General features: G+C 45.2%; 3 protein-coding genes across 3 annotated transcripts in view; 2 read left to right on the top strand and 1 right to left on the bottom strand.

Annotated features, from left to right (window-relative positions):
- Positions 1 to 92: 92 nt before the first annotated feature.
- XRCC6 (X-ray repair cross complementing 6) lies at positions 93 to 13,301 on the top strand. The gene is made up of 12 exons (XM_084287275.1): positions 93 to 238; positions 331 to 446; positions 763 to 901; positions 2,797 to 3,051; positions 3,901 to 4,084; positions 5,450 to 5,636; positions 6,870 to 7,038; positions 8,152 to 8,313; positions 9,186 to 9,315; positions 10,402 to 10,502; positions 11,385 to 11,498; positions 12,131 to 13,301. The coding sequence occupies exons 1-12, from the start codon at positions 139 to 141 to the stop codon at positions 12,325 to 12,327; spliced, it is 1,854 nt and encodes a 617-aa protein (XP_084143401.1). The 5' UTR covers positions 93 to 138; the 3' UTR covers positions 12,328 to 13,301.
- Positions 13,302 to 13,996: 695 nt separating this feature from the next.
- Positions 13,997 to 17,164, bottom strand: SNU13 (small nuclear ribonucleoprotein 13). The gene is made up of 3 exons (XM_084306413.1): positions 17,050 to 17,164; positions 16,638 to 16,758; positions 13,997 to 16,017 (listed from the first exon to the last, which is right to left on the bottom strand). Exons 1-3 carry the CDS (start codon positions 17,050 to 17,052, stop codon positions 15,755 to 15,757), a joined length of 387 nt encoding a protein of 128 aa, XP_084162539.1. The 5' UTR covers positions 17,053 to 17,164; the 3' UTR covers positions 13,997 to 15,754.
- A 125-nt stretch (positions 17,165 to 17,289) lies between these two features.
- MEI1 (meiotic double-stranded break formation protein 1) overlaps positions 17,290 to 18,236 on the top strand; it is a gene marked incomplete at both ends in the record, with an annotated part of 36,064 nt that continues 35,117 nt past the window's right edge. The window contains 2 exon segments of the mRNA XM_084305997.1: positions 17,290 to 17,421; positions 17,716 to 17,839. Coding sequence (XP_084162123.1) covers positions 17,290 to 17,421; positions 17,716 to 17,839 — 256 coding nt within the window.

The raw sequence follows: 18,236 nt of genomic DNA, 5'->3' as shown, positions 1-18,236 counted from the left end.
TGCGCGGCCGGCGGGCGGGTGGGCGGGGCGTAGAGGGGCATCCTCTCTCCTCATTGGGCGGAGGCGCGGTGAGTGGCAGCTGGGGCCGGCGGAGCGGGCGCCGCCTCCATCTTGCCCCCTCCTCAGGGCGCGGCCGCCATGTCGCAGTGGGGGGCCTACTACCGCGCACAGCCGCACGGCGACGACGACGAGGAGCGGGAGGAAGGCGACGGCCATGAGGAGGGCCCGGAGCCGCCCGGTGAGGCTCCCCGCCGGCCGGGGTCTCGCTCTGCCCCCGGGGGGGCGGCGGGGAGCCCTTCTGCCACGCGTTTCCCTCCCCTTTTCCCGCAGGGGGCTCCGGGTTCTCGGGCCGGGACAGCCTCATCTTCCTGGTCGATGCCTCCCGGGCCATGTTCCAGCCCTGCCACGACCAGGAGGCCGCGACGCCCTTCGACATGACCATGCAGGTGAGGCCGGGCAGCTGCCCCGCGCTTGGAGGGCTCCGAGTGATATTGGCATAAAAAAAGATGTATTTCCTTCATATCCCTGTTAAAAGAGAACGGTAATGAAAAATAATAACGCTTTCCCCCCCAGAAAAACACAAAACATCCCGAAAAGCAACGCCTTGAACGCGTTTCTCCTGGCAAAACGTAGCTTAAAGCATTCATTGTGGTTCTTCTGTCCTCCACAACTCATAGGAACTGCTAACCACCAAAGACAAAAAGCATTTCCACCAACACTGCGACAAATGTTCACGTTTTGACCCCTGTGCATTCTTTCCAGTGCATCCGGAACGTGTACACCAGCAAAATTATTAGCAGCGACAGGGACCTGCTGAGCGTCGTGTTCTACGGCACCCAGACGAACAAGAACTCCGCCGACTTCAAGCACGTCTACGTGCTCCAGGATCTGGACAATCCAGGTAAAGGCAACAGAGAGATAGGAACGTTCATGTAGAGGGCAGAGATTAAAAAAAATAAATTTGTGTAGTACTGTCAGTAACTGGCCTCTCTGAACACAGAGCTGACGGGTGAACAGAAAGGTTCTTGGTAGTGAGATGCGTTTTGGGAGGGTGGATTTAGAAATTTAGTGGAAGCTTAGAAACTTAACGGGAGCTTAGCCTTTTCTGTTATAGTTTGTTCAGATCTCCTTCCTGTGTCTTTTTTTTTCTGTTTTACTGTGGTCATTCATTTGCATCTGTTAAAGCTAAGAGGATCTCAAAAGAACTCCTGAGAGCCTGTCATGTGCTGGCCACACTTCAGAATAATATGTGGACATTATAAGGAGCTGCAAGTTACAGCTGGTGGAGAATATCACAGAATGGCTGAGGTTGGAAGGGACTTCTGGAGGTAATCTTGCCCAGCCTGCCTGCTCAGATAGGGTCAGCTAGAACAGGTTGTCCGATTTGTTACCTGCTTAGGGTGCGTTGTCTCTAATTTTCATAGGAAGTTTTGCAGTTCTCGATTTTAGCGCTTCCGTTTTGTTCGGATTACCTTGCATGCACTTGTTAACAAGAGTGCCAGTTGTTGAATTGGAAAACCTAGAAGCAGTGCGATGAATGCATGCTTGGGGCTACAGGTTATCAGACAGCTGAGAGTGTTGTAGGGGAACTCTGTCTACTAGCTTTTAATAACCGTCATTATCTCCGGGGAGGTTTTTCATTTTCTTAACTGGGAGGTGCAGTTTAGTGCTTTTGCTGTCGTGCTTTAATAACGCATGGGTTTTCCTGTAAGAACTGTGCCTTGTCCTACTTTCAGAATTAATTGCAAGTGGGACCTGACAGGACTGCCCAAGGTTCTTCTCCTTTCTTTGGAAGAAAGTGCCTTACAATTCAAGCTCATCATTTTTCCTTCTCCTTCCCTGCTTGCCCTTTTTGCCTTCGTTAGGGGCAGTATCTTCATCATGCCGATAAAGAGTGCGGATGAAAGGTGGATGTTGCTAAAAAAGGGAGAAAACCGTACATTTACTGCCACTGGAGAGCCACATGGAAAAGACATGCTATTATTAGTTATTATGTAGTTGTTATGAAAACTTATGGTATCAATTAAATGAAAGCTGAGGATGAAAATGGGGGAAAAAAAAGGATGTTTTCAGATGAGATTTCAAGAGTGCTATGGAATTTGAGTGAAGGACAAAGGAAGAAGCTCTGCAGAATGCAGTAGGTAGAAAATGGAAGCTTGTCTCCCTTTGTAGAGTTGTGGGAGAAGACAGAGGAACTTCTTTTAGATGACTGGAGAAAGGAGTCGTACTTGGGCCGGAGTAATCCCCAGGTCTTTAAAAAGCCCATCGGTACCTGACTGGAATGGTGCTCTGCTCCATGTGGTGATCTGCGGGCTGAATCTCACCTCTAGGCTGATGCTATCGGGCATGTGGGGCAAAGGAGCAGGAGGCGTTCTTATCCTTCCCAAAGTGCTGTGGGGACAGGATGCATTTCAGTCTCTTCTCCGTTCGCTGGTGGCATTGAAGTCTGCCGTTCCTCTGAAGTGGGTACAATTGGTGCATTTTCTGCTGAGAACTTGTCCTTTCAGTTCAGGGTGTGTGATGCTTTGATTGCTGCATGTTTCTCCCAACAGAAGGTGCCCCACGTTGGTGCCAGGGCACTTTGCCTCCTCTTGCGGGTTCTTTCAGCTGATAACCAGCTTACATTATTGAAGAAGTTGAGCTATCTCAAACAGTTTTCTCGGGTAGGGGTTGGAAGGGCATCACTACAGAGCTGTTGGGGGCGTTACTCACGTGTCAGCTGCAGGGAACCGTCAGCACTTATTTGGAAGAGTTTGTGGTACTTGTTTCAGTATTTCTAATACTCATTTCCCTTAGGGGCGAAGCGTGTCCTAGAGCTGGACCAGTACAGGGGAGAAGAAGGACAGGCGCTTTTCCGCAAGACCTTTGGCCACAACGCTGACTACTCACTGGGCGAAGCGCTCTGGGCCTGCTCCAATCTGTTCAGCGATGTCCGAGTCCGGCTGAGCCACAAACGGATCATGCTTTTCACCAATGAGGATAACCCTCATGCCAACGACAGTGCCAAAGCCAAGCTGGCCAGGACCAGAGCTGGTGATCTGAGAGACACGGGTCAGTGTGCTCCCCTTCGGCGTAGGCCTGGAATTTGAGGCGATAAAAGTGACGTGATGGCTCCTTGCAGCAGATGTTAAATGCATTGCAGGTTCCTGATGGAAAAAGGAATCTTTCTGGTGCTTTCTAAATTAGAAAGTTTGATTTCCAATCTAAATTAGAAAATCCATTATCCAACCTGGTATCCAACAACAAACACTTTTTCCTAGGGTCTCTATCTACCCTCATACCATAAATCAGAATTAGAAAGGGCCGTGGAAATCAAACTGTTTTACTTCATTGTTCTGCCTCTTTTTCCAGGAAGGGAACAGTAACACTAGCAAGGGAGAAATAGCACTAAGCCAACACAAAAGGAAGATTAATGATTGCATTCTTAATTAGCAGAAGATCAGCAACCTGGGCCCAGAGACTGGAGAGCAGGTGCTTCGTTAGTTCAACTATGCAGCTCAGATAAGCATTGTTTTTGGAGTTCAGCATACGTGCTAGATCTAGAAGCTCTGAGGCAACCTTAATCCATCAGCTCTTATAACTGGGAAGGGGGAATTTCTGAGCTGATTGCTTCCCTCTATGCCTGAAGGAAGATTAGGTTTTAAAGGAGCTTAGCAGAGCTGTTCCATGCACCATGTTGATGCAATTCTCAATTAAGGAAGGAACCTTTTGCGTGCGACATTGCTTTGACTGAAGATGAAGAAGGTGTTTTGCCTTTTTCTCTAGCAACTTGCACATCTGGTGCAGATGGGGCAATTCGGATCTTTCTCTGTCAATGACAGAAATCTGAGAGTTGTGGAACAGGCCAGTGTAAGAGCAAAGCAGTTTCAGTGATCCTCCTGTCTTTTACTTTCCTTCTAGGTATTATCCTGGACTTGCTGCACTTGAAGAAGCCAGGAGGGTTCGATATCTCTTTGTTCTACAGGGACATTATAAACGTAGCAGACGATGAGGACCTTGGGATCCAGCCTGACGAGTCAGGGAAATTGGAAGATCTCATGAAGAAAGTACGAGCAAAGGAGACAAGGAAAAGGGCTTTAGTCAGGTGTGTGTCTTGTTAGGGTGTGTCATTCAGTGGAAGCAACTGGATTTTATTTTCAGACTGCATCTCACCTACCTCTTCTGGAAAGATTGGTCTCTAAAAGCATCGCTACTTTGATTCCTCAATCTTAATTCCTAAGCCTGAGATTGGTGTTTCTTCCTTGGCTTCCAAGGGTATTTGTCCTTGGTGGATAAGAGTGAAGAGTGAATCTAGGCCTCCTCTTTTCCACCAAGTGATGTCTCCTGTGTTCAGGTTGGCCAGAAAGTATCATGCTGAAAAAATGACATCATTGCCTAAGTAAAATATCTACCCAAAAATCGTCAACTTGTGGTCTAAAATGTTCAGTTTATAGTGCAATCTGATAGAAATGAGGCTTTGCTTATCCGTGTTAACTTAGAAAAAATTAATCTCAATGTGACTGATAGGTATTTTGGTCAGTAATTAAATAGTTACGTGTGGCCAGTGTGTCTAGGCACTTGGTATGGATTCACACAGCCTTGATATTCCTGATCTACTGAAAGGTTAGAGATGCTTACAGAGAGACTAAAGGGAACTTGACAAAGCAGATGGAAAGTATTTTTGGAACCACCTCCTTCATAACAGTTGATTTTATTGAGTAAATTGATGGCAGAATGATGTGGGGTGGGTGCACAGTAAGTGAATGAACTCTACAGCCTCATGTTTTTTTTAAATATATTAAAAAAAGTCCCCACTTGAGCTGTTGTTACCAGCATTCTTGCTCCTGCATGCAACTTTGTTTTTCTCTTCTGGGAATGTGACTCAAGTTTTCTAATACCCAAAAAGGAAGAATCCTGTACCAATGATATTTTTGAGAGGAGAGCAAGTAATGTTCACAGTAATTCACTGTCCTGCGCTCAGAACTTTAAGATTACCTTCAATTTTAAACTTTTCCTTCTGAGTTTTTCTCTTAGCTTTATATATATTTTAAATCATGGTATTGGTTGTCTTGATGGATTTCTTTGGGGGAGTTTTGCTTTCTGCTTGAACGGTTGTGTGAATTCAGAGGTCATATTGCATTAAGCGCAAGTGAATTTGCCCAACCATGAACTTGTCCTGTGCTCTACCTGAGGGTAGCTGCCCTTCCGAGTGATAAAAGGTGGAAGAAATTTGGTAGTTGAACTGTGTTTAAATAATTTTTATGACCAGAAGTGACAGCGTTGCAAGAATGTTTTTACACAAGTGAAATTAGGGAGAAAGTGATAATATGCTTCCAGTTACACGTGTGATTTAGGGTGGGGAGAGGAGGCCGGGGAAAATTATCTGGGAAATTACTGGTGTTTGTTTATTTGTTTGTTTTAAAAATTGATGGTTCAGAAGTCTCAAGCCTGTATCTGCTTTTTTACACAGGTTAAATCTCTATTTGAACAAAGATCTGTCTCTTTCTGTTGGTGTTTACAATCTTATTCAAAAAGCTTACAAGCCATACCCAGTGAAGCTGTATCGGGAAACTAACGAACCCGTTAAAACAAAAACGAGGGTGTTTAATGGAAAAACAGGCAGCTTGCTTCTGCCTAGTGATACAAAAAGGGCTCAGGTAATGTATTATGTGTCTGCTTCTTCCTGTCACTGTGATTGCTGGATGGAGAGGTGGGGGAAAATGTTAAGCCTTTGCTGCTTTTGTTTTGTATTTCACTTTCAAGATGAGATGCAGAAATATTTACATCTGTATGCCCCTGGGGATGGTGCGGTCACTTTGTAAGTTATGCAGAGAGAGAGTGGGCTGTTTCTCTGGCACGACTCTCGAGGGAGAGCATAGCTGCTGCTAGCAGTGCGCCCGGGAACACAGCTCATTTCCTTCTGTAAGGCAGAGCTGGGTTGGCAGCATCTGACCTTGCATGGCCTTGTGCTGTCACTGCTGGTGATAGCGTTTGATTCATTAGGAACTTATTTTGACTACTTCATTAAACATATGAGTGTGGATCACAGAGGGTTTTTAGAACTCTCCTCCAAAGAGAAAAAAAAAAAAAGCATATTAGCTTAGTTTATCTATCTATTTATTAATTTGTTCTTTGCTTTGTCTTCCTGCTTGATAGCTTGGCTGATGTGGACTGAATGATTGTCACGTTCTGCTCAGGCACAGCCTTACTTCAAAGTGGGGTAGCCAGTTGCTAGGGGAATTGTCACAAGTGCACTTTGTGTTTCCTTCCATTCCAAAAGCTCATGAAGTTGTTTAATTATTAGTTTTATTTATATTGGACACAAATGTCTTGATGCTTGGCTTTTTGCTTATCTTCTGTATTTTATTTCAAGCCTTTACATGTCTACCTTCTGCAGGTGCACTACAATGCATTTTAATTTTCGTGGAATACGAATGATGCTTCAAAAACGTTGGTTCTGCCAGGGGTAGCTGACATGCATCTGCTGAAGCAAGTTTAGAGCCAGGGATCTGAGAGGACCTCTGGAAGTGTCTGGTCCATCCCAGAACAAAACTTGGGAAACTGCATCAGGTCATTCTGGGCTTGTTTGGGCCTGCTCTGAGTAACTGCAGGGCTGAGATGTGACAGCCTTTCTGTTCCAGGTTTTAGCCAGTGGCTTGGGAAAGTGCGTTTTGCTAATGACCAGTCTGAATTTCCATTGGGACAATGGTTGTGGACTGTGACATGCCATTTCAGTGTGCACTAATCAGGAGAATTTGCTCTGTATTGTCTAAAACCCCCTTTTCAGTAGTGGAAGACAGCAATTGCATCTTCTTCTTCACCTCTCTCCTTCAAGTTTTCTTCTGCTGTCATCATTTCTACATGTTCCTCTCTGTCTCTCTCTAATTTAGGTGTATGGAAACCGCCAGATTGTGCTGGAGAAAGAGGAAACAGAAGAACTAAAACGATTCGGTTCTCCAGGCTTGTTTCTCATTGGCTTCAAACCACTTTCAATGCTAAAACAGCACCACCATATCAAGCCTGCCCAGTTCATCTATCCTGAGGAGTCCCTAATAAGTGGTAAGCAAGGAAGGCAAGAGAAGATCCATCACCTTGCATTAGGGTAATCAGCTGATTCATAGCCTGTTTGGGTGGTGATCACTGAGTGTGAAATCTTCATCGAACTTAAATTGTTAATGTTGAACCATATAGAAATAACTGTTACTGCCTCTCTCAGTTGCAGTTAATTTTCTTCTTCAATAGCAGAAGAGCTGATTGGGCTTTGTGTTTCATTCATGCAAAGCAGCTGATCATACTAAGCACATGTAGCCCCAAAATACTTGGTTTTATCATTCATGGAAGTGAAGGATTCTAGGACATGACAAGAAGGCAAATGTGGTAAAAAAGCAAAACAAGAAAAGTGAGGATAACTGCAGTTTTCAAGTCCATATCAGCTACAAGTGTAAACACAAGACTTGGGAAGTGTGGTTGAATTAACACATTATTGGCTTGGGAAGAGAGAAGGAGAGGATGCTTAAGATTGTGTTTTCTCCTTTTTTATCTATCTTTGGAAGTTAATTCATGTAGAAATACAAAATTAATCCATCCCAAGCTGCATTTGTGAAGGAAAAGGTCCAGCTCCTCCATGTGCCAGTGGGTAATGAGGGCTGAGTTACCACCTTGCATTGTCTGACTGAGGAAGAACCTTTATGGTAGCTTCTCCAGCTTAGCAGTTTCCCGAATGAAACACGTTACTTGTATGCCAGTTTTTTTGTAACCACTCTTATCTGGTGAAATACAAAGCGAACATATGTGGTTAGGTCTCAAGGGGGAATATTGCAGTGTGAATTCTTAATTCGTTACTTCTGAAAACGTCCTGTGATGTGCTGCTGTTCCTGTATCCCACCCGACCAGAGGTAGGCTTTGTAGACATCTTCCAGTTTTCAACCTTACTTCATTTCTTGGGTGTTAGTGTTTTCAGTTCTTTGCTCAGAACTCTCTCAGCTCTGCTCATGAGGGACAATATGAAGGTCATTTTAGAGGTTTCTCCTTTCCAAAAGTTGCTTTTTACCTCTGGAAATACTGCAGGCGTTTTAAAGAAGTCACAGATGATCAATCTGTAATATCTAGGGTTACGTTCCTGAACAAAGGAGCAAATCTGTCAATCTGACCTATGCAGTCTTTGCTTTCCAGGGAGTACAACTCTGTTTAATGCCTTATTGATAAAGTGCTTGGAGAGAGAGGTGATGGCGCTGTGCAGGTACACCATCCGCCAGAACACTCCCCCTCGCTTTGTGGCCCTGCTTCCCCAGGAGGAAGAGCTGGATGAACAGAAAGTGCAGATATCTCCTCCAGGTACGGGAAGAGATGCTTTCTTTCCCTACTCTGTGGGATGGGCTCAGTACAATAGCTTCCTGCGTTGTGTGAAAATATTCTGACATCATTTTTCTTCAGTTTTGTCATTGTAAGCAAGCATCTGATGGTGCATCTGATATTAAAGCTTAAGTCGCACCTCTGCTTGCTCGGGTGTAACATGGCTACAGTATTTTCCCTGCCTCCTACCCCTTTTTAGCAGATTTAAGTAACTGAGCTAAAAGATAAAAGCCCTTTTGTCTGTTTGTTAGCTAGATGAACATGTCTTTCCCTGAATTTTATTGCATCCTTGGTTATGTTGTAAAATGTTAATATATTTCACATATAGAACCTTGCACCTTATCAGCTGAGTGGGGAATGATTAGGGACCGCAGGCAGATTCTTGCTCTTTTGCATTTTCTCCCTTCTTTAACTGGAAAATCCTCTACTGGCAGAATGTAAAGTAGGGGAATAACATTGCTTTTGTACAATGTAAAGCGTTTCAGAAATAACATCTAGTCATTAACCAAATTTGCAAGCAAGCCTTTTTCAAGCTCATATTTAGTGAAAGATGGGGAAGGTGAACAAGTTACTGTGATCTTCCACTTAAACAGGTCACGAGTTTTTCAGCTTTTAGCTATCCGTTTAGTGACATTCTTTCTCAAAAAGCCAATAGTGGTGATAGGTATTTACATTGAGATTGGGATTGATTGTCATATTAGGTATGAAGAATTGCTGCTACTTAAAACAAAATAGCTAGCAAGTCTGGGGAGTCATCAGACCTACCTATTTACTACCTTGGTCTTTCCCATAAAGCATGTTTTTGAGGACGTTGTTCTGCGTAATTGTTCTCTCACTGTCCTTGTTCTGTGTAGGTTTCCACGTCATTTTCCTACCGTATGCAGATGATAAGAGGAATGTTGATTATACAGAAAAGGTGCCAGCCAGTCAAGAACAGGTGAACAAAATGAAAGAAATCATTCAAAAACTCCGGTTCAAATACAGGTACGTGCAGATAAATAGTGTGTGGGGTACACATAGGGAAGAACGCACAACACTATTGCTTGCTCTGTTGTACGTATTTTTCAGCTGCGGTTTCCACACAATGAGATTTTGGTGCATGTGTTCACTAAATAGATATAATTGGGATGTTTCTTCATACCTACTAATTTAATCATAGAATTGCCAAGGTTAAAAGGGACCTCTGAAGATCATCGACTCCAACCCCCCCCTGCTTAGCAGGATCACCTAGAGCACATTGCGCAGGATGGCATCCAGGCGGGTTTTGAGTATCTCCAGAGAAGGAGACTCCACAACCTCTCTGGGCAGCCTGTTCCAGCGCTTTCTGGCATTCTTTAACAGGTCTACAGTAAATGTTTTAGAAAGACGTAGTTACAAATAGTTTAGAAAAGTTTAGAAAGACGTAGTTACAAATACATTGGCTGTAAAACATTCCACACTCTGTACCTTGGGGTTGGGGAGCACCTTGCTTCCCAAATGTAAAATGTTTGCTTGTGTACATCAAAAAAAAGTGAGATGATGACTTGCCTAAACAAATTGCTTCCCTTTGCAAAAGCCTTGTACAAACTTTATTCTTAATCGTTCTGAAATGCCCAGGCATTATGTGCTGCATGTAGCATGTTTGGGAATTCTTTATAGTATTGCTCTGGTTCTCTGGGCTGTTGTAATTGGTTGCAGAGGTTCCACATTTTGTTCTGGTTGTGCCAATCTATCACAAATCAGATCTGGATGAGCTTATGTCAGAGAATAGGCCGTTTTCATCATAGCTAGGACAAAATTCATGAAGTGCTCTTAGGGGACAATTTTTTATTTGTAGAAAGTAGCATAGGTGGAGTCAATGCAAGATGCTTCTGCCTGTTCCTCTCACACAGCTTTTAACATTGTGGATACGTGACAGGGATGGTCACTCAGCAGATAAATTGAAGAGGAAGAACAGTTTTTCCAGTGAGATGGATTGATGTGCAGGAAGGAGGGAGGTTTTACTTTGAAATAATAGGTTGGTTGGAGATCTTACATATCTTATCTGGCTTCTCAGCAGCATGAACTGAAATTTTGGGGGATTCTTGACAGGACCGACAGCTTTGAGAACCCGGTTTTGCAGCAGCACTTCAGGAATCTGGAGGCTTTGGCGTTGGATATGGTGGAACCAGAACAAGCTGAGGATTTGACAAGTGAGAATTACTGATGGATGTGATGGGCAGTCGGATAAAGGGCTCTTGATGTCGTCTCTTTGAAGTCAGAGATCTGGTGCTACAAAACCAAAAAAAAAGTCTGGTGCTACAAAAAACAAAAAAAAAAGTCTTCTAGAAGAATGTTTTAGACATGTGCTGTTCCAAGATGTAGAGTTTTGGACGTGTCTTCAAGAATTCTTCTTTAAAAATTCTTTCTGTCTTCAAGAATCTAATTAATATCTTGGCCTGATAAATTGGCAGCATTTCTTACCAAATTATTCTGCTAGGAGGCAGTGATGCCACCTTGTGGCTGTGACGATTTATATATAAGAATATCTCGAAGGGTAGAAACCTACTTTTGAAGGGGATGTTTTTTTGTTTGTTTCTTTTGTTGTTTTAAATCTTGTTGTATACTAGGAATAGTGTTAGAGCAGCTATTTGTTTCTTCTGAAGTGGTACCTAGCAAATAATCTAGGTCCCTGTGCTAGGTACTGTACAAATATATGACAGAAACAACCTGTTCTGCAACCAACTGCTTGTAACCTTAGGTAGTAAACTGCAGTTATTGTCCAAGGTTAGACCTAGGTAAAGGTGGCACCAGCTAGGAGATCTGTATCACTTCTACCATGTAAACTTTGTTCTGTGTCTATATTTACTGTTCAGGGATATGTCTGACACTACTGCACATGTATAATACAAATCTTTGATATTAGCAAGAGCTGTGAATTTCCCACTTGTGATTTTCATAACATAGCTCTTTGCATGCTTGCAAGATGTTTCCATGCTAGTTTTTACAGAAGCAAGATGGTGTCTTGTGTTGTGCTTGTTTAGACTCCTGTATTTGCTCTGTTTTTAAAAGGGCAAATCTTTTTCTTTTCCTAGTGCCAAAGTCTGAAGAGATGAGCCGCAGGCTGGGCAACCTGGTGGAGGAATTCAAGCAGCTGGTTTATCCTCCTGACTACAACCCTGATGGGAAGGCTGCAAAGCGGAAACAAGGCAAGTAATGACAGTGCAGACACACAGCATGGTGTCTGTTTTCTTTTCTTTAGTTGAGGCTTCTGTGTTTTCAGTGATTCTTAGCACAGGATACTTTGGTATCCAGCTAGATAGCTGCTGTAATGAGAAACTGCATAGTGAAAACCAAGTGGTGTAAGAAGGAATGTGGGTAAATTGTTATAATATATCCATATTTTTTTATAACTTTGGGTTTTACAACAGAGAAGTAAAATTGTTAATGCTTTTAGTCTGTGTTTTGGGTGAGGAAACAGACTTTTACTCATGGAAGAGTTTTGCAAGCCCAAGATGGGCGTCTTTAGGACTTCGTGTCTAAGTAATGCCCAAGTACATACATAGTATGGGAACCTGTGAAACTGCATAAAGAAGGAGTGCCAGCTGAATTCCCTGTGTGAACACAAAGTTTTGTTCTTGCGTTTGAGCTCCTATCAATGAAATGCTGCATCGTTTATGTAGTGAGTGGCACCTTTTAGAAAGAAATGTAGAATGAGTGTGTAGATAGCCATTAAAGTGTCATGCTAATGGCCGCTAACTGTGGTGTGTCTAAAAAATGCTGATGTCTTTCTATTTAATATTCTTTTTTAATCTTGGTGGTATAAAATTTGTCTTTCTAGCCTATGATGATCAAGCTGACAAGAAGCCCAAGATAGAAGTCTCGGAAGATTCGCTGAGGAGTTATGTGCAGGCTGGCACTCTAGGCAAGCTCACTGTACCTGCTCTGAAGGACGCCTGCAGGTTTTATGGGCTGAGGAGTGGGGGGAAGAAGCAGGAGCTCATAGATGCGTTAACTGAATATTTTAACAAGCACTAAGCAGGAACAGAAAGCCCTGGTTGACTTCCATCTGCTTAAAGATGTGACTGTCTTAAGTGTATGCTGAGTCTATTTAGTCCTGCTCTGGAAGAGAAGGCAACTGTTGCTGAATCCAGCAGTGGAGAAACTTCTAGTCGTTACAAAAAATCTCTGCAAACTCAGATTCTGTTCACAGTAGCCAAAGGAAGAATTAAATTTCCTGCTAATTCAGGTTGTCCACTGAAAGCAAACACAGTTGTGCCTTCCTGGTTTCTTAATAAAAGTTATTTTGGACTTCTTTGTAACACCAGCTATACCATCTTTTCATCAAAAAGACAGCAAAACTCACTTCAGCGTGAGTAAGAAAGCAGAATGATCCATGTTAGTGGCACCACATGCATTCATCTGCCTGTGTGCTAACACAGGATGTAAATGTAGTGGGTTACTCTGCTACTCTCCAAAACTGCCAGTGTTAGTACCAGTAATCAAAATTGGGTTCTTTTCTACCATCGGCATTATAGAGATTACCAGCAGATCACAAAGGAGAAAATCATTGCTGGTGATCAGTGCCCAGTCGTTGGGGCAAAATGCCAACGTTTGGTAAAGCTGCTCAGCCAGGTTTTCCATTTTTAAATGGCAATTGCAAAAACAGGTTTAAAAAAAGGAAAGAAAAAGTCGTGTTCCCTGGAGGGCTGCAAGCATTGATGACAATTAAATTACTAAGATGGCACAGAGCTTTTCCACCTCTGTAGTGAGTATGAGTCAGAGTATTGAACAGGCTTCGGTGCTAAAATCCGTGCTTTAAAAATAGCTCGCTGTGGCGGGTAGCCCTTGTTTGTTACTTCCACTATTTTTTTAATTATACTCCTGGAGGCTGCATCTGGGGATGTGTAAATTTTGGTTTTCAGACTCACCCCAGGATGTCCCACCTGTCTTGCAGTGCAAGGTGAGTTAAATTTTCATTGCTGTAGGGAACAACGCTAATTGTTCCTAAACTGTAACTTGATGCAAACATGGAATACGTGAGATGCTCATTTTGGTCTGTGTTGGTTTTTTTTTTTTTTTTTTTTTTTTTTTTTTTTTTTTGCGTTCAGCCAAGATTCTTGTGTGGCACGCTCAGTTAGGCAACATGCTGAAGAATTAAGTCATACATTAAAGTCATACCCATACTGCAGCGACTGTGGCACACTTATTAGGAGCCAGCTGCAAACACTGGTGATGCTGCGAGCACCCTAGCTGTACCAGCACGCTGCCCACTTGCACAGTGCTGCTCAAAAGAGGAGCTAACATGTATCGAGCTCTGCCATATTAGAACTAGATGGTCTCTCAATCAGCCTGCATTACAGTAGATATTTTAAATAAGGATTTGTCTAAGCAATAAATTCCTTTTGCGCTTAGGTGAAGAAGTTACTGTAAATACTTGTCTTAGCAAGACTTGAATTGAGTGCAGTGGAATAGTGAGACTGCCCTGTCCTTAATTCTGTGAATTTTCCTTTCCTGGCTGCCCTTATTAACTTTGTCTTGGCTTGCTAACCCCCAAGCGCAATATGTTCCAGGCCTTAGATGATTATGGCACATTTTGTCTAGGTTATTACATTTTTTTCCTTAAAGCAGGCTATTACATTAGGCAGAAGTTTAACAAGGATGGTGGTAGAAGGCTTCAGAGCAGAAAATTAGACAGTTTGGCTTGCTCAAGAATCCTTTATTTATGCTCCTTATGTGCTTTGTTTTACATCAGCTGTTTTGGCATGGTACAGAGAGGGCAAGTCCTTTGCAGAGTTGTGCTTTTAAACACAACTAGCTCAACAATCAGCATCAGGGAACAGCAGCCTTTCTGAAATTCATACAAATGGTAGGACTCCAAAATCTTTGTATTGACTCAACAGTAATGTCCTTGCTGAGATGAATTTACCAGCCATTTATAAAAATACACAAACGCGATTTAAGTCTTTTTGTGAGATAGTTTCATGTATGGGGGATGTACCAGATAGAGGTATGCAGTTGGTGCCTCTGTGGAAACGTTACAGAACTTATTTTCCCTTCTGTTGTACCTCTCAGTCTTTCCACTCTAGCTTTCCTTTCCACTTTGGAAAGGTGAGAAGCACAACTGAGCTGGGTAGCCACATGAGGAGCCAAAAGCCTGGGGATAAACTTCCCACTGTTAGAAGTCCAGGCATGCTGCAAACATGTTTGGTACGATCTGCCCTGACACGGAGGTTTATTCTTCTGCTCAGACCACAAATTGGTTTTATTACACAACATGTATTTAACTACAGCTAACTCTCTAAAACCACTGCTAATCCAAAACTCTGATGGTGCTTCACACTTTTCCAGATCATGAGGTTACCCATCATTCTCTTCTTGAGCCACAAGTTGTTTGATCTGAAAAACTACTTGCTCTCTTGTTCTGGCCATGACTTCAAAGCATTGATCTTTAGCTACATGACCATAATGTAGTAGCATCCCTCAAAGCACGGGATCCTCTTTATAATTTGCTAGAGGTACGGTATTTGTCAGTCACAGCAAGTTGCTGTCTACTACATTTTGTACTTAAAAGTCCTAGGAAGCCCAAGCTTTGCAGGTCATTGATACAATCCATGCAAAGAAAACTGAAGGAGGATGAACTACCACACTGCAGTAGCCTTTAGGCAGTCTCTGAGCAATTTAGCTTTACAAGTAGGAACACTTCAGTTGGTGGCAAACGCTTCCCCAAGGGAACGACAATTATGGACATTCCTGTGTTTAGCTTTGTCAGCAATTTTATTTTCTTAGAAAGACAGTATTTAAAAATAAGTGAAATTAAGAAATTTCCCCTTGTGCACTGCTGGAAGATTTCCGCTCCCCATACAGCTTTTCCAGGAGCCTTTTGTCTGGTCTCGAGAAGAGGGTTGTGCTATGTGTCCTGACCTGGGCTCCGCCTGCTGCTACACAGTAGCCACCACCTTACACAGGGTCTGTGCTGCTTCACTTCCAACAGCTCCAGCAGCCTCAACACCTGCATTGTACTGGGGAACCAGTCCTTGTCCTCTGTAGCCTAAACCCTTCTGAAGCACAAAGATACTCACACCTGTTAGAGGCTGAAGCTTAGCAGAAATACTCAAACACAAAGGAAACTAACAGGTAGGTTAAAAAAGCCCTGAGCAGGCAGACATGGAGATACAGGGAGGGTTTTTTTCTTCTCTTTTGAACATCCAACAGTAAATACAATTGTACAACCACTTTTCAGTAAGTATTACAACGAGAAGGACCATGTTGGAGTGGAATAAGAGAAAAGAGGGGGAAGAGGAGGCAGAGACACTTTAAGAATTAAGCCGCTATTAAACAAAAATGTGGTGTTTTGAAATGGAACACTGGTATAAAAACTCTATCATCACCAACTAAAGCTAGACATTAATTCCCCCTGACTTCATCTTTTACCCATTCCACACACACTTGAAATCATAGGCATTTAGACCAACAGTCTCTCTATAGCTTGCTGGACAGACTGGATCTGAGGCTTCAGCTGTGATCCCTCCTTGATGGTGATTGAACAGGCGATGACGGGCCGGGAAACACCGCAAGCTCTGCCCAGGGCCTGCTTGGAGCGCACAAACACATAAGGCACGTTCTTGTCCTCGCAGAGAAGAGGGAGGTGCAGGATGATCTCCAAGGGCTCAGCATCGGCAGCCATCACAATGAACTCCGCTATTCCTCGGTTCAGTGTTTTCGTGGCTATAAAAGAAACTGAAGAGTAAGCCTAGGTCCTTCCGTAATGCACATCTAATGAAAAATAACATTAGGAGGTGGAATTAGCGTGAGCAAGAAGGAAATCTAGCAAGAGGACAGGCCAAAGAAAGCCAGCAGCTACAGGACCATGTAATAGAACCAAGGCAGCTTTGAGTGCAGGTTGAAGAGAAGTGTGCTCAGCAGTGCACTCATGCAAGGACGAAGGCTGGCCTTTGGAGTGCAAATAGCAGATCCTAGGGAAGGGATTATTCACAGGGTCACACCTGGGGTACTGTGCCCAGCTCTGCCCTCAAGCATAGGAGAGATTCACAACCCAGTGAGGCCAGCACGGGGCTGCTCATGTATGATCACAGTACAGGCACCAGTGCTACAGTCTGAGCTTCTACCAGAACTGTGTGTAAGTACTGGAAAGCTTTGTTCTGAGCCTGAATATTGCTTGAGCAGGCTCTAAGGAGGAGAGAGGAGAAAGATACTCCTAATAACCAGATCTATATAACATTATTCGCTCACAACTGGCAAGCAAGCAGTCCCTATCCATAGCTTCTCAGCAAACCTTCGCTATAAACACAGCATTGCTAGCACGCTGTGCACCAGGGCGGTCTCACCTTCGTTGGCTCCCTTGCGTAGCTGCTTGTAGTTGCAGGACTGCTGCACGAGGTCCAGCAGCGTTTTGGTGAGCTGGGCATCGGCCAGCGGGTAGGCTTTGGGATTCACCTCTGCCTCGCTCTGGGGAGAGGAGAAAGAGCAGCGCGTTACGCCAGGAGCCGGTGCGGGGTCCGCCACATCCACCGGCTGCCGGGCTCACCTCACATTCCTGCACTGAATTTATAATTAAATACATAGATATTTATTTTTTTTCCCCCTCCAGAGCCCCCCGGGCCCGGCCCGCCCCGCAGCCCGGCCTCCACGTGCTCCCCGCCCGCCGCCTCCCGGCCGGGCCCGGGGCAGGGAAGCGGGGCCAGGTCCCCCCCAGCCCCCGGCCTCAGCCCCGCATGGCGCCCACCCCGTCCCGCTCACCATGGCGGCGGCGGCCCCGGTGCGTGAGGGAGCGAGGAGGAGGAGGAGGAGGAGGAGGAGGAGGCGCAGAGCCCCGGCGCAGCGGCCCGGCCCGCCTCGCCTCGCCGGAACTGAGGGGGCGGCAGCGGGAAGGGGCGGGCAGCGCGGGGCCGCCTCTCGCTGCTGCTTCCTCGCCCTCAGCGCCGCCTCAGCCTCGGCTGCCCCGGTGGTGGCTGCTCCGCCGAGCCCGTCCCGGCCGCCATGGCGGCGCCGCCATCTCGTGTGCTGGCGGCGGGGCCGTGCGGCCGCCACGCTGCGGGCTGGGCGCTGCCTCTCCGCCCGCCGGTCTGCATCGCCTGCGCCCTGGGCACCCTGCGCGATGGGGGCGCCTCGGTGGGCAGCGCACACCCCACTGCCTCCCCATGTGTCCCCCTTATTCCCCCTCATTTCCCCCTCACAGCCTGGGCTTTGAGGTCCTGGGCTGAGGGGGCTCGGGGCAGGCAGCCCCGGCGTGGTGAAGAGCATTAGCCCAGGGCAAAGCATCAACGGGTTGCCCTCACACTAAAGGGTTTGTCCTCACACTAACGGGTTGCCCTCACGCTAACGGGTTGCCCTCACACTAACGGGTTGTCCTCACACTAAAGGGTTTGTCCTCACACTAAAGGGTTTGTCTTCTCCCACCTGCAGCTGGTGCGGAAGAAGCATGCGCTGTCCCGGCTGCGCGATGCCCTGGCCTGGCAGGCGCAGCCCGTCATCCAGCTGTTGGCCCTGGACGAGAGGGTCTGTGCCTCTTTGGTGGGAACCCTCTTCGGTAAGAGCGCCCTTGTGCCACGCCAGGGAGGAGGCAGGTGCCTTTTGGGGGGGTAGGTGCGAAAATGCGAGGTTTCTTCTCATTTCAAACACCTTCAAAAAAAGTGAGACGAGACTTGAGTTACCCCACTCCATGCCTCCACCACCACCACTGTTAGGTGTAGCTGCTCCCCATGGACAACTGCTTGGAAGAGGTTAATTAATTTCCCCGCTCCCCAAGGAGCTGAACCGGCACATTACTAAAGCTCCCGCAATTTTCCTGACATTTCTTTGAAGTCTTCCTGGAGAACAGAGAGTGCTCTGGCTTATGGCTCTTCTCAGGCTGCCCTCATCCTGCTTTCATGCCTCACTGCTTCCTCGTCTTGCTGAACTTGGCAATATGCGAAGGTTCACACAGA

The sequence above is a fragment of the Netta rufina genome (genome assembly GCF_964035555.1).
Source record: "Netta rufina genome assembly, chromosome: 1".
Lineage (NCBI taxonomy): Eukaryota > Metazoa > Chordata > Aves > Anseriformes > Anatidae > Netta > Netta rufina.
Note: the sequence above shows the minus strand (reverse complement) of the source record. Positions and strands in the feature narration are given on the sequence as shown.

Coding starts and splice junctions, on each gene's coding strand:
- XRCC6 (XM_084287275.1), top strand. CDS start 139: ATGTCGCAGTGGGGGGCCTACTACCGCGCACAGCCGCACGGCGACGAC. Junction 902..2,796: donor CCAGGATCTGGACAATCCAG/GTAAAGGCAACA, acceptor CATTTCCCTTAG/GGGCGAAGCGTGTCCTAGAG. Junction 11,499..12,130: donor GGCTGCAAAGCGGAAACAAG/GCAAGTAATGAC, acceptor TTGTCTTTCTAG/CCTATGATGATCAAGCTGAC.
- SNU13 (XM_084306413.1), bottom strand. Junction 16,018..16,637: donor ACGCAAGGGAGCCAACGAAG/GTGAGACCGCCC, acceptor TTTCTTTTATAG/CCACGAAAACACTGAACCGA.